The sequence below is a fragment of the Chenopodium album genome, chromosome 9 (assembly GCF_948465745.1).
Source record: "Chenopodium album chromosome 9, dcCheAlbu1.1, whole genome shotgun sequence".
Classification (NCBI taxonomy): domain Eukaryota; kingdom Viridiplantae; phylum Streptophyta; class Magnoliopsida; order Caryophyllales; family Amaranthaceae; genus Chenopodium; species Chenopodium album.
The window spans coordinates 20,753,441-20,765,549 of record NC_137842.1 but is presented as its reverse complement, the minus strand read 5'-3'; the positions used below and the strand labels follow the sequence as shown (position 1 = coordinate 20,765,549).

General features: G+C 36.6%; 1 protein-coding gene across 1 annotated transcript in view; it reads right to left on the bottom strand.

Moving 5' to 3' along the window:
• Window positions 1–233: 233 nt before the first annotated feature.
• Window positions 234–12,109, bottom strand: part of LOC145559646 (uncharacterized) — a 30,899-nt gene continuing 19,023 nt past the window's right edge. The window contains exons 6-8 of the mRNA XM_081621036.1: window positions 4,896–4,943; window positions 749–843; window positions 234–366 (exon numbers count right to left, since the gene is read on the bottom strand). Coding sequence (XP_081477162.1) covers window positions 265–366; window positions 749–843; window positions 4,896–4,943 — 245 coding nt within the window. The 3' untranslated portion in view covers window positions 234–264. The remainder of the gene's footprint in view (window positions 367–748; window positions 844–4,895; window positions 4,944–12,109) is intronic.

The following is a 12,109-nucleotide window of genomic DNA, read 5'->3' as shown; positions in this document are numbered from 1 at the left end:
GTACGTTTCTGCAATTATGTTTTACCAATTAATTTGATATGAAGATTAAGTATATTGTAGGAATTAATCCTAACAATTCAAGTAGTGAATGTATCTTTAAAATACTTCTCCTGTGATCTTAGCTTTACCAGAATGCCGTACAGCACGCACAATCACACATTGCTCTAAGACTAGAACAGATCGATTTCCCATTCACTTACACGTCAGAAATTTTCGAAACCACCCTAGTCAGTAAGAGATCTAAATTCAAAAATTTACAAGTGATTATTTGTATAGGAGATTGTAAGCTGGAAGATCTTGTACTCTTTGCATATCATCCAAAGACAACTCTCTCTCCAATTGTGTTCGTGTTGCTTGTAAAACATCCTGCAAAAATGGGCAACAATAAATTAATTTGAAGGAAGCTAAAAAATGGTGATAGATTATATAAACTAATCTTGGGATTCAACCATCAGTTTAAACTTTTGATTGAGTTGACTCTTTAATATGGGATTAGAGCCAGCGTAACATAAAGATCACATGTTCGAATCTCATCCACCTGTCCTATTAAAGTGGAATATTAGAAGCTGGTTAAGCTCATGCAACATCCATATTTCAAGCTCAATGGACTCTCATGTAAGGGGGCGTGATAAATTATATAATCTGATTTTGGCCTTCAACCATTAAGTAAAGCTTTTGGTTGAATTGATTCTATAACAAATAGATTCAACAACATGTAAACAACAAGAGGAAATAAAGGAACCACTACATTGAATTGCATGTACGAGGCATTCATCGCAAGCCATTGGCCGTCCATCATTTCAAAAGCAATACAAAATAGAACATCAAAGGCCTCTTCATCTTCTGCAACCAAGAGATATAGATTTATAATGGAAAAAATAAAAAAAAAATATACACTATAAAATTATGATAAAAAGGATTTTTTAAACAAAATACAAAAATTTGATTCCAACGATCTCAACATTAAACGGTTCGCAAATAATAATCCTAATTTATTATTATTATTATTTAATAATCCGAATCATCATATTCATTTTTAATGGCTATAGGCTTCTTTTGATTAACAGTAAACAACTAAATTTGAACTCAACTGATTAGGTTGAATTAAACAAAACTGAACTGAATAGAGGTAAAATGAATTGTTTATGAGACAACAGAACTGAAATAAATAGAGTTGAATAGAATGGAATTGATTGAAGCTGAACTGAACTGGATTGAAATTAAGCTGAACATAATCGAGCCTTAGGTTAGGTAAAAAGCTCATTATTGATCAATGTTAGCTTGGGTCGTCAGATTGGTCAACAATTGGAATAGGTTGGGTTATTATCAAGTTTGAATTAGGTTCTTCATCTACTCATTGTAGGTACAAACGGTTATATATGGGTCTTGTCAAGTCCATGTCATGACAATATCATGTTCAAGATTTGCATAAATCGAGAAATCATAGGGTCAATTTCAAAAAGGTTCTGGTCATTATTGTATTGGAGTAAGAGTTTGGCTTAAGACAAGTACTTCATCCATTCTTTTTAACTTGACCCACTTTGACTTTTACACTATTCACCACTTCTCCTTTGACAGTCTTTTGTGAATGATATGTAAGAAAAAATATATTCATATGATATCTTTTTTAATTTGTCTCAATAAGTACTATCGTAATATACAACTTTATAATTTTTACTTATGAAGATTTAAAGTTATTGATTGCTAAAGTTTTGCATTGGCAAGCGTGATAAAAGAAATAGGTGCAGTAAAAAAGAACAGATGAAGTATTAAGTTAGTTCTAGTACCAATTGATAAAAGTTGATTTCTTATTTAGAATGTACATAGGTAATGTAACGGGTGTTTTGTACTTGGGATAGGGATAAGAAGGATAAGAGAATAGGATAAGGATAGAGAATTTTGAGTGGGATAGGGATTAAATGGAGTGTTATTATCCTTTGTTTAGTATAAGTTAGGGATAAAAGTAGAATATGTAGTAAAATTACAAATATACCTGTAGGCGTCGTTCGAAGTGCGCCTACGTAAAAAGCATGTTGTGAATATGCTTGGCACTCATAGGAAGTGGGAATTGACATTACGATTAGGGACAACGATTAGGGACAAATAAAGTAGGGAGCCGCCAACAAGTTTTTAAGGAACTTGTAAACCGTTCACGGATCATAAAAGACAACCACGATAAGGGACAACGATAGGCAACAACGATTGACCCGTGAAGGTTACACCCCATTCATAATCCATGAGATTACTAACTCCATATGGTTCGGAACCACGAAAGGAGAATCGGGGATGATGGTACGAAGTGAGTCATGGAGTCACATTCGCCCGTATTGGCCTCTACTCGATTCTTATAGTGAAAAATGATTCCTGCGATCTCAAAGGCATACAAACAATAATTCAATTCGCTCCAAACTATTATTTAACTAAATTGGTTTAAGATTAATGCACACATAATTCTAAAATATTGGTGATCACTTCAATTAATAATAAGATTAAAAAGGATCCTAAACCGGTTGTCCAAATTATCTTATTAGTCGTGATTTTCAATTACATATTCCCTTTAAACATGCAATATGGTGATCATAAATATAATAAAACAACATTAATATTAAAACCAATTTAATCACAATTCCAACAACATAAAATCGTTAGAAAAATAATAAAAATAAAAGGAGCATGATCCTTACTTTGATTCTGTTTGTTTGCAACTACAAAATAATAAACGAGTTAGTAACTTCAAGGAAATAATAAAACAATAACTAAATTAAATCAAATAAAATAAAGTTGATTTTGGGGCCAAACCCTCAAACAGTTCTACCTTTCACGCCATGGTTTAAGGACAGAACCTCGAGTAAAATATGGACTCCTTTGAGAGCTTGAAGAAGGAATTTTGAAGTGAAAAGGGTAGTCTAGTGTTTGGGCTAATAGCATAGAAGAGAGAAAATAAAATAATAAAATTACTCGGTACCCCCGTTCATCAGAAATGAGGGGGGTATTTATAGGGAAAATGTGCTGAGAGAGCACACGGAACCCTAAAATGATAAAAACCCTAAAAAAGTATCCCGTGACACGGTCAAACTGTACCGTGACACGGGAAGCTCCACCGTCAGACGGTACACTTTCCCGTGACACGGTACATTTTTGATGTGACGCGGGAAATTTTCAGAAAACGGGATAAAAAACGCGTTAGGGGTTTTACGCGGAAAAGAAACGGAATGTCCCGTGTCACGGCAGACCTCCCGTGTCACGGGAAGTCCCACCGTCAGACGGGAAGGATTCCCGTGACACGGTGGCAGTCTGCCGTGGCGCGGGAATTTCCAGTCCATTTTCCGTCTAAATACATTTTTTAACCCTAATTTCCTTCGGCTTTTTAAGTGCCGATTGATAATTTCAGGCCTTTTCTGGCTTTTATTATTCGGGCTAAAATAAGAAAATAATTAAATAAAAGGTTTGGGCCAAAAATAAATAATAAAACAATAAAATAAAAAAGGTTTGGGCTTAAAATTAATTAATAAGTTTGGGCTGAAATTAAAACTATGCTTTTACCAAACATCAAGACTAATCCATGGACTGTTCAAAAATATGAATTTAATAAAATACGATTTTTTAAGCACTCTCGGGATTAAATACTAAACCCGACTAATAGTGGCGGTGAAAGGTTGTTTATCATCTGGTTTGGTTTTGGGGAGACATTTTTAGGTGTCTACAATACCCATTACAAACCCTATCTTTCTCCTTTAGTTTTTCTCTTCATTATGGTATAAATGCCATTTTAATTATAATTCCTATCCATCATTCTTATTCCAACCCCCCTAGGTATAGAAATTGAAGGAAAAGATGTGATGTAATCCTTGTCCCACCCTCTCTCTAATCCCAATCCCTAGAAACAAACATAGGATTTTAATATCCTTTACCTCAAATCCCTATCCCTATTCATTTATCCCCATAAACAAACATGTTGTAATTTTATAAGTTCGAGAATCTATATGTTTAATTGGAGTCAAGCTGTATACTAGTCTAGTTAGAAACTGGCATGGTCAAGTTAAATTGAAGACGAGTATGTATCGCGTTAAGTAAGTCGGGGTTAATTATTATTATAGGTAAGGATGATGTTCAAGGAGTTTAATCGAGTTTTCTCATAATCAAGTTCAGGTCAATAATTATTGGGTAATATTTGGTTCAAGTCATCACAAGTCAAATTATGTTCGCGGTTTGATCTTGAATTCTCAAGTTAATTTAAGTCTTTGGCTAATTTCATATTAGGTCAAATAGGGTTCGAGTCACTATTTTCTTGGTTTCAAGCAAGTCGGATTATGGTCATGCCCGAGTTGATTTTTTTTGGGTTGTGATAGCTTTTGACAACCTATTCATGAAGAATATATGAAACTTAACTTTTAATCATGCTTAAATGCCAAGATTAATGAAATGAACTAGTGTGTGGACCTGGTCGTTGCCTCGGGTGTTATTTTGGTTTTTTTTTTTTTTTTTTTTTTTTTTTTTTTTTTTTTTGTTCTAATATGTATTTATATGTTTATGATGATGAATGAACCTGATTTATTTGTAGCTTAGATAGTAGTGTTGTCTTTATTTAAGGAGGTTTAGTGTTCAAACCTCTTTGCATGTATTTTTGTCCTTTTTGGTTAATTATGACATGAAGCAAAGATTCTGAATGGGTACATATGAGACATTGACATTTTTTGTTTTTTTTTTTTTAATTTTGTTTTTAAAAAATGACATTTTAGGTCAACGAACTTCAAAACTAATAAGTGCACTCTTAAAAATAAAAATAAATGCAAGTATGATCCGTTCAAATAAGTTCTATGAATTTCACCAAAATTTGACATTAATTTAATAAAACTATCCAATTAACTAGTTTGGCACTCTAAAAAATAACTCACCTCCAAGCATCTTAACAAAATTCACTCCTGAAATGCATCTTGGTTTATCTGCAATGAGTAATAACATGCATCAAACATATCAGAATGACACATGATTTAGGACTAACATAATTACATATGCCCATGTTAAATATATAATATCTTAGTTAATGAGATGATGAAATAAGAGTTCGCACATTATTTATAAAGCAATATATATAGAACTTGTTTAATGGACTATGAACTTCCATTCAATTACTAAAAAAGTACTTCCTCCGTTCTTTTTTCCTTGATCCGCTTTGAATTTTACACTATTCACCAGCTCTCTTTTGACCGTCTTTTGTTAAAAAGAACAATGATTGTATTTTAGCTACAGAGGAAGCAATGTATTTCCAAGGGGAAAAATATAATCTAATAATCCCACCTTTAGTCGGTCTCCATAAACAATCCCACCTTTTGAAATTTCAGAAACAATCCCACTTTTACACATGGATCTTCCATTAACGATCATTTTGACCTATTACTGGTTAAACCTGTCAAACTTTTTTAATTTTTTAAATTCATCTCCTCCCACCTCCCTCCATGTTTACCACCTGAGCTACCACCCAAACTACCACCTTCTCAACTCCTCATTCCTTACCAACCACCATTTTCCCAACACCAAGCACAACCCTCAAAATACCCCACCAACAACCCCGGCCCCTACCACCAATGCACTCCTCCACCACCAACCCCCTAACACCCACACACGTACTCCTCCACCAACAAACCTCTAACACCCACACACTCCTCTACCAGCAACCCCCTAACACCAACGCATTCCTACACCAACCATGACTTCTTTCGCCGCGGCAAGTTCAATCCACCATTCTAAACATTTCCTCAGGCTGCAGCCCCACCTGCCCTCACCTTAGCTGAAACCCGACCCCATTTGAAACCCTAACCCCCATATGAATAGAACATCATCACCGAAAACCATATTTCGCGTGTGAAATTGTACGGTATGAATGAAATTGAATCAATCCAACTGCCATGAATGAGCTTACACCATTGATAAAAGATGTTAAGGATCGCTGATGATGATGCGTGGTGATGATGAAGTGCACTGCCATGAAGAAAGATGGGTGGTGATGATGATGCGTTGTGATGATTGAATCAATCACTCGCCGATTAGGGTTGCCAAGGAAGAGATGATGCTTGAGCTGGGTTGTCGGGGAAGGGATGCAGCTGCTACAGGGATGTGGAGGGGCGAGGATGACGCCTGAGTTTGGTTGCCGGGGAAGGGATGCGGCAGCGGCTTTTGTTTTTTTTTCATAACTTTTACTTTTTTTTAATAATTAAAAAAAAGAATAAACCAATTAAACCTCGACACGTGCCATAAAACCTAAGAAAACCGGTTACCAAAACAATTCAATCGGTCAGGGAACGTTAATGGAAGATCCATGTTAAAGGTGGGATTGTTTTTGGAATTTCAAAAGGTGGGATTGTTAAGGAAGACCGACTAAAGGCGGGATTATTATATTACATTTTTCCTTTCCAAGGGAAAAACATCTACTTCCTCCGTTTTTTGTATTTTTTTTTATTTGCATCACTTTGTAAATTGTACTCCTACACAATTTTTGGAGACGAGAGAGATACAAATTAGAGAATAAAAAAATGAACACGTAATGTGATAGGATAGAGAAGACAGAGTTTATTTACTTAATAAGAAATTGATGCGACTAATTTGAAATTTTTGTTTTAAGAAAGTGATGCAACTAAAAAGAAAGGAAGGAAATAAAAAGCTAACATAAAACATTAGGTATTGTAATATTGGGCAATTCTCCTTGGTGCAGGCTTTCTCATTAATCAATATATATAGGTATGGTACAAATATAATATGAGAAATAGAATAAATGCTAATTACACATAAAGAATATCAACAAAATATAAAGAGATTATTAACATATTTTTTATCACACCCCCACAGTTGAGGCGGGAGGAGGTCAAACCCTGAGACTGGACCAAAAGTCTTGAAATCATTGCCACGGTAAATCCTTGGTGAAAATATCAGCGTACTGGTAAGGAGATGGAACATGGAGCACCTTAACGTGGCCAAGAGCCACCTTATCTCGAACAAAGTGAATGTCCATCTGTAGACACCCAAATGTGGCTCCCCAAAACCAAACACAGTGATGAATACCTTTCACGTCATTTAATTATCGAACTAAGTGAGAGTGTGAAAAGTCTATTGATGCGGTTGTTTTTTATTGAAATATCTCTCTTTTTGTTTTTGAAAAAAAAATATATACTCTATTTACGAAAATATCCATTCTAATTTAGTTTTGTCCATGATAAGGGTCCAATGATAGTGAAGTTGGATAGGGCTCGAAAAGAGCTTTCCAACGATATATTATAAGCCCAATTCTAATGAATAATGAGGAAGTTATGGCCAAAATACTAAATTAGGCCTAAAATGAATTTTATATGAGGGTCAATGATCTAGTGGAGGGCCTATTAATTATTGATCCTAAAGTTATTTAGATTGATTTTAGTCTTCTAGATAATCTAGAAGGTTCTTTTATATTCTAATGGAATCAGGATTAATAGTTATAATTTTAAAGAGTTTTATTTGGAATAAAACAAGTATTTTATTTTGATAAATATGATCTTAAAACTGATAAATGCGAAGTCTAATTACTTAACTGTATTAGGAAAAGAATTCCGTACAAAGCGCGTTTTATCTTTTAATTGTCGCCAGACGCAAGAGTCTGTCGCCAGACGACATAACCAATTTTAGTCCGATTCGAATTCTTATTCTTTGCTATTAGTTTTCGGACTGTTTTCTTATAAATAGGGTCCTAGACCTCCGTTTTCAAATAACCCAGAACTCTCTAATTCTCTCTCTTAAGAAATAACTTATTCTTTCTCTCTCTAGCCTTCTAAATTAGCGTTTTCACAAATACCATACCTAACTCATTAGTTCTTAGACACACCTATCAATGCTCGAAGTTGCCTTCGCCCTAGACATAAAAGAAAGAGATACGAGGCATCCAACTAGAAAGCGCACATGAATACGAGAAGAATAAAGTAGAGGCCTATTTTTAGGGCAGATTCAATCTCCTTTAGATTAGATTTGTACCGTCATCCCCGAATATCCAGTCATTTTAGTTCCAGACCACAATGTAATTAGAGATCTCATGGATCGTAAAGGGGTGTAACCTTCATCCTGTGAACGGTTTACAAGTTCCTAGAACTTGTTGGCGACTCTTTTACTCTAGCTTCCTTCCCTTTGGATGCCACCATACTTAAGTGTATGATCATAGTGGGGCTCATGTGTGGGATTCTTGAAAATTCCCTACACCATCTCGATGTGCTTGGTACGTTTGTGTTGTACCGAATTGCAAGACAAGTAGACCTTAGAGATATTATCACAATAAACCAAGGATGCCTTACGCAAAAGACAATATAGCTCGAGAAGGATATTCTAGATCAAACAAACTTCGGTAATAACATTTGCGACACCTCTATATTCTGCTTCGACAGTAGAACGGGAAAATGTAGGCTAACGTTTCGTCGATCAAGAGACAAAATTGTCAACCAAATAAACAAAATACCCAGAAGTAGAACGCCCAGTATCAGGGCAACCCCCCTAATTGACATCCGTGTAGAAAATAAGTCTTGTAGGTGCATACTGATACAAGTGTATGCCATGCATGATCTGTAGTGCCTCGGATATATCTGATAATATGCGTTATAGCGTTAAAATGTGGTTCCCTTGGGTCATGCATAAATAAGCAAATATGTTGGACTACATAAGCAATGTTCGGTCTCGTAAAGGTGAGGTACTAAAGGGCACCTGCAAAACTCCTTTGAAGAGATGGATCACTAACTGGCTGGCCATTAAGAGCACCAAGCTTTGACTTAGTGTCGACATGATTAGCCACGACTTAGTAATTTGCCATTTTACCTCGGCGAATAATCTCCTCGGCGTACTTACTTTGACTCACAAACATATTGTTCTTGGTACGATGCACCAAAATCCCCAAAAAGAAGCTTAGCTTACCCAAATCAGTTCGAGAGAATTCGAATTGAAGGAGAGCAATGATGTCGGATTTAAGTTTCTCAAAAGAGGTGGTTAGGACGATGTCATCAATATATAATAGTAAGTAAGAAACATTTGAGCCATGAAAGAATATGAAGAGGGAGGTATCACTTTTTACACACAAAACCAATCTAAAGAAGATAATTAGCAAAGCTTTGGTACCATGCCCTAGGTGCCTGTTTGAGACCCTACAAAGATTTACGGAGCCGGCACACATAATGAGGAAACCGAGGGTCCACAAAACCCGGTGGCTGATGCATAGAGACAGTTTCTTTTAGATCCCTATGGATGAAAGAATTTTTGACATCGAGTTGAATGATGGGACAACCCCTCCCTATAACAGTACTCAAAATAGTATGAATAGTGGCCGGTTTGACAACCGAACGAAACGTTTCATCACAGTCCACACCAACCAGTTGAGACTTCCCATTTACAACAAGACTTCCCTTGTGCCTCTCTAAGTCACCATTTTCCCTGCGTTATGCTTAAAAAACCACATGCATCGAATAACGTTTACTCCATCCGGCCTTGGAACAAGATCCCAGTTATATTGTTTTATAAGAGCACTAAATTCCTCATTCATGGCGACATTCCAATTCGGGTCAAGCATGGCTATTTTGGGATTTTTAGGGAGAAAATAAATTGCTTGAATGGAGCAATTGTACTTCAAATTTGGTTTAAAAATCCCAGATTTGGCACGATTATTCATAACATAAGCAGGAATAGGAAGAGGTCGTGTTTAAGGAGTAGTGGTCGAAGCTGGGGTCACTGATCCGAATTGAATAATGGGATTAGAAGGTGAAGGAGGAGAGTTAGGCAATGGAGTCCGCAGGTGGGGCCCACATGCGGAGGGGTCTTCTGAAGTGAGGTAGGGAGAGTGCGGGGAGAGGAATTTGTGAGAGGGTTTTGGTGGGCTTGTGGAGAGATGGGCCAACGGCTTGGGGAGACGAAAGTGGGCCGAGCCCATTCTACACAAGGAGGGGAGCTAGAATTGGAGAAATGTTGGAGTCCAAAAAACCATAATCATTTTCACAAAATTTGGTGAGGTTGGAGAAAGGGATGATGTCTTGAACGAAGGTAACATGATATGAAATGGTGATTTTATTGGACGATAGATCATAGAAAAGGTAACCCCGATGATTGGAAGGAAACCCCAACAATACACATGGCTTAGAACGGGGAGCAAGCTTATGAGGTGCGGTGGCACTCATATTTGCGTGGGAAACCTACGGTATAGGACTTTGGTTGGCGTTATATTTTTTATCGTCTTTGATAGTTTGATGTTGACAATATATGCTATTATATGAATAGCATGAACATAAAAAGAGGGTGGGAGAGAAGCATGGAAGAGGATAGTTCGTGACATATTGTTAATGGTGCGAATTGTCTTTCGACCTTGCCATTTTGGGAAGATGTGTTCGGGCAAGAAAATGGAAGATCGTGCCATTTTTCGCACAAAAGTTAAGAAAAGGAGAATTATCAAATTCTCGGCCATTTTCACTTTGAATGGTTTTGATGTTCCTTTCAAACTGAGTTTTCAAATATGCTAAAAAATTTAAGTGTCATAGACTTGGGATTTGAATTTTAGAGGAAAAACCCAAATAAAATGTGAGATATCATCAAGCAACACCAAATAATATTTATGACCCAATTTGCTAATGATAGGGGAAGTCCTTCAATCTGCATGAATGATATCAAAAGGGGAAAATGATAAAGAAGTAGACGACGTAAAAGGGAGTCGTACATGTTTTTCTAAAGGACAAGAGTAGAATAAAGGAGTATGAGTACTCTTATTACATTTGATAAAATTGTTCTTCCTAAGATAATCAAAAACTGGTGTGCCGGGACACCCAAGCCTATGATGCCATGTTGAAGGAGATATTGCAGCTAGAGAGAGAGATGAGTGTTTGTAGAGGAATTATTAGAGAGTAGATTTGCACCTCACTAGAATTGTCCTCGAAAGAAGGTCCTTCAAAGAAAAACCGAGAGGGTCAAATTCAACAGAAACAACATTATAACAAGAGAATTTTCTAACAGAATTTAAGTTCTTAATAATGCTAGGAACATATAGGACATTTTTTAGGTGGAAAGAGGAGTTAGGTGGGGGGGGGGGTAGTAGTGGACCAATAACCAAGAATTGGAATGCGTTTGCCATTACAAACCAAAATATATTGAGGAGTGCTCAAATTAAACAGTATAGAAAGGTTACTCGAATCACGAGTCATATGAGAATTTGCCCCGGTGTCCACGTACCATCCGTTGTCAGGAGTTTGAAAACCAATGGAGCTATAGGATTGACCGAATTCCGTAGGGGTCATGAGAGGACCATATCCGTATTGAGCCGGGCTAGCATAGTAAGCCTGATTCTGATTTGGACGTGGGCCCATGAAAGAAGGTTGGGGCTGCCCTCTGAACTGCTAGATTGGTCCTTTAGGAAATAGGCAAGGTGGGGAGGCCCACTGGCCTTGTTGTTGTTGCTGCCAAGTGGGCTGTCTGCCCCACTAAGGGGCTTCACTACTACAAAATGCGTCCTTTCTAGACGTTTTTGACTCGACGCTGAGCATGGGCCGTCAACTTCATATTGCAGGCAGCGTGGTAGCTCGACACCTTTTTATCTTCCCGACTTAGATTAGTGTCGAGATTTCAGTAAATACCAATGTGGGCACACGTGTTGCGTATCAAAATTTTGGGGGAAAGCTTGTGAACCGCCCAACTTCTAAAATAATCTCCATCTCTCTTATAATTATTACGAAGTATTTGCAGCCCCCATCTCTACCCTAACCTCCACTCTTCGCCCTCTTCTCACAATTTCAATTCTAGAGTTTCAGATCTAAATGGTAATCCTTGCTTGCGATTTCTATCTTTATTTTACTAACAATATTTTCATTTCCTCATCTTAGCTTGAATTTCTGGGTTTTTTGTTTTTTTTTTTTACTCTCTTGTGTATTTTCCTAATACTTTCTTTTTCTCCATCCCCTGCATAATATGAGAATCGGCTTAGCTCTCTGTTGACATATTGCAAAAAAGTTTTGGATATGTTTCTGCTCCTTGTTGCATTGTTTTCAATATATTTTAATTAAATAAGGAATTGATAATTGATGATTTAAGCTTCGCAAGTCTGAAATTGGGGTTTATATTGAGTCAATTTATG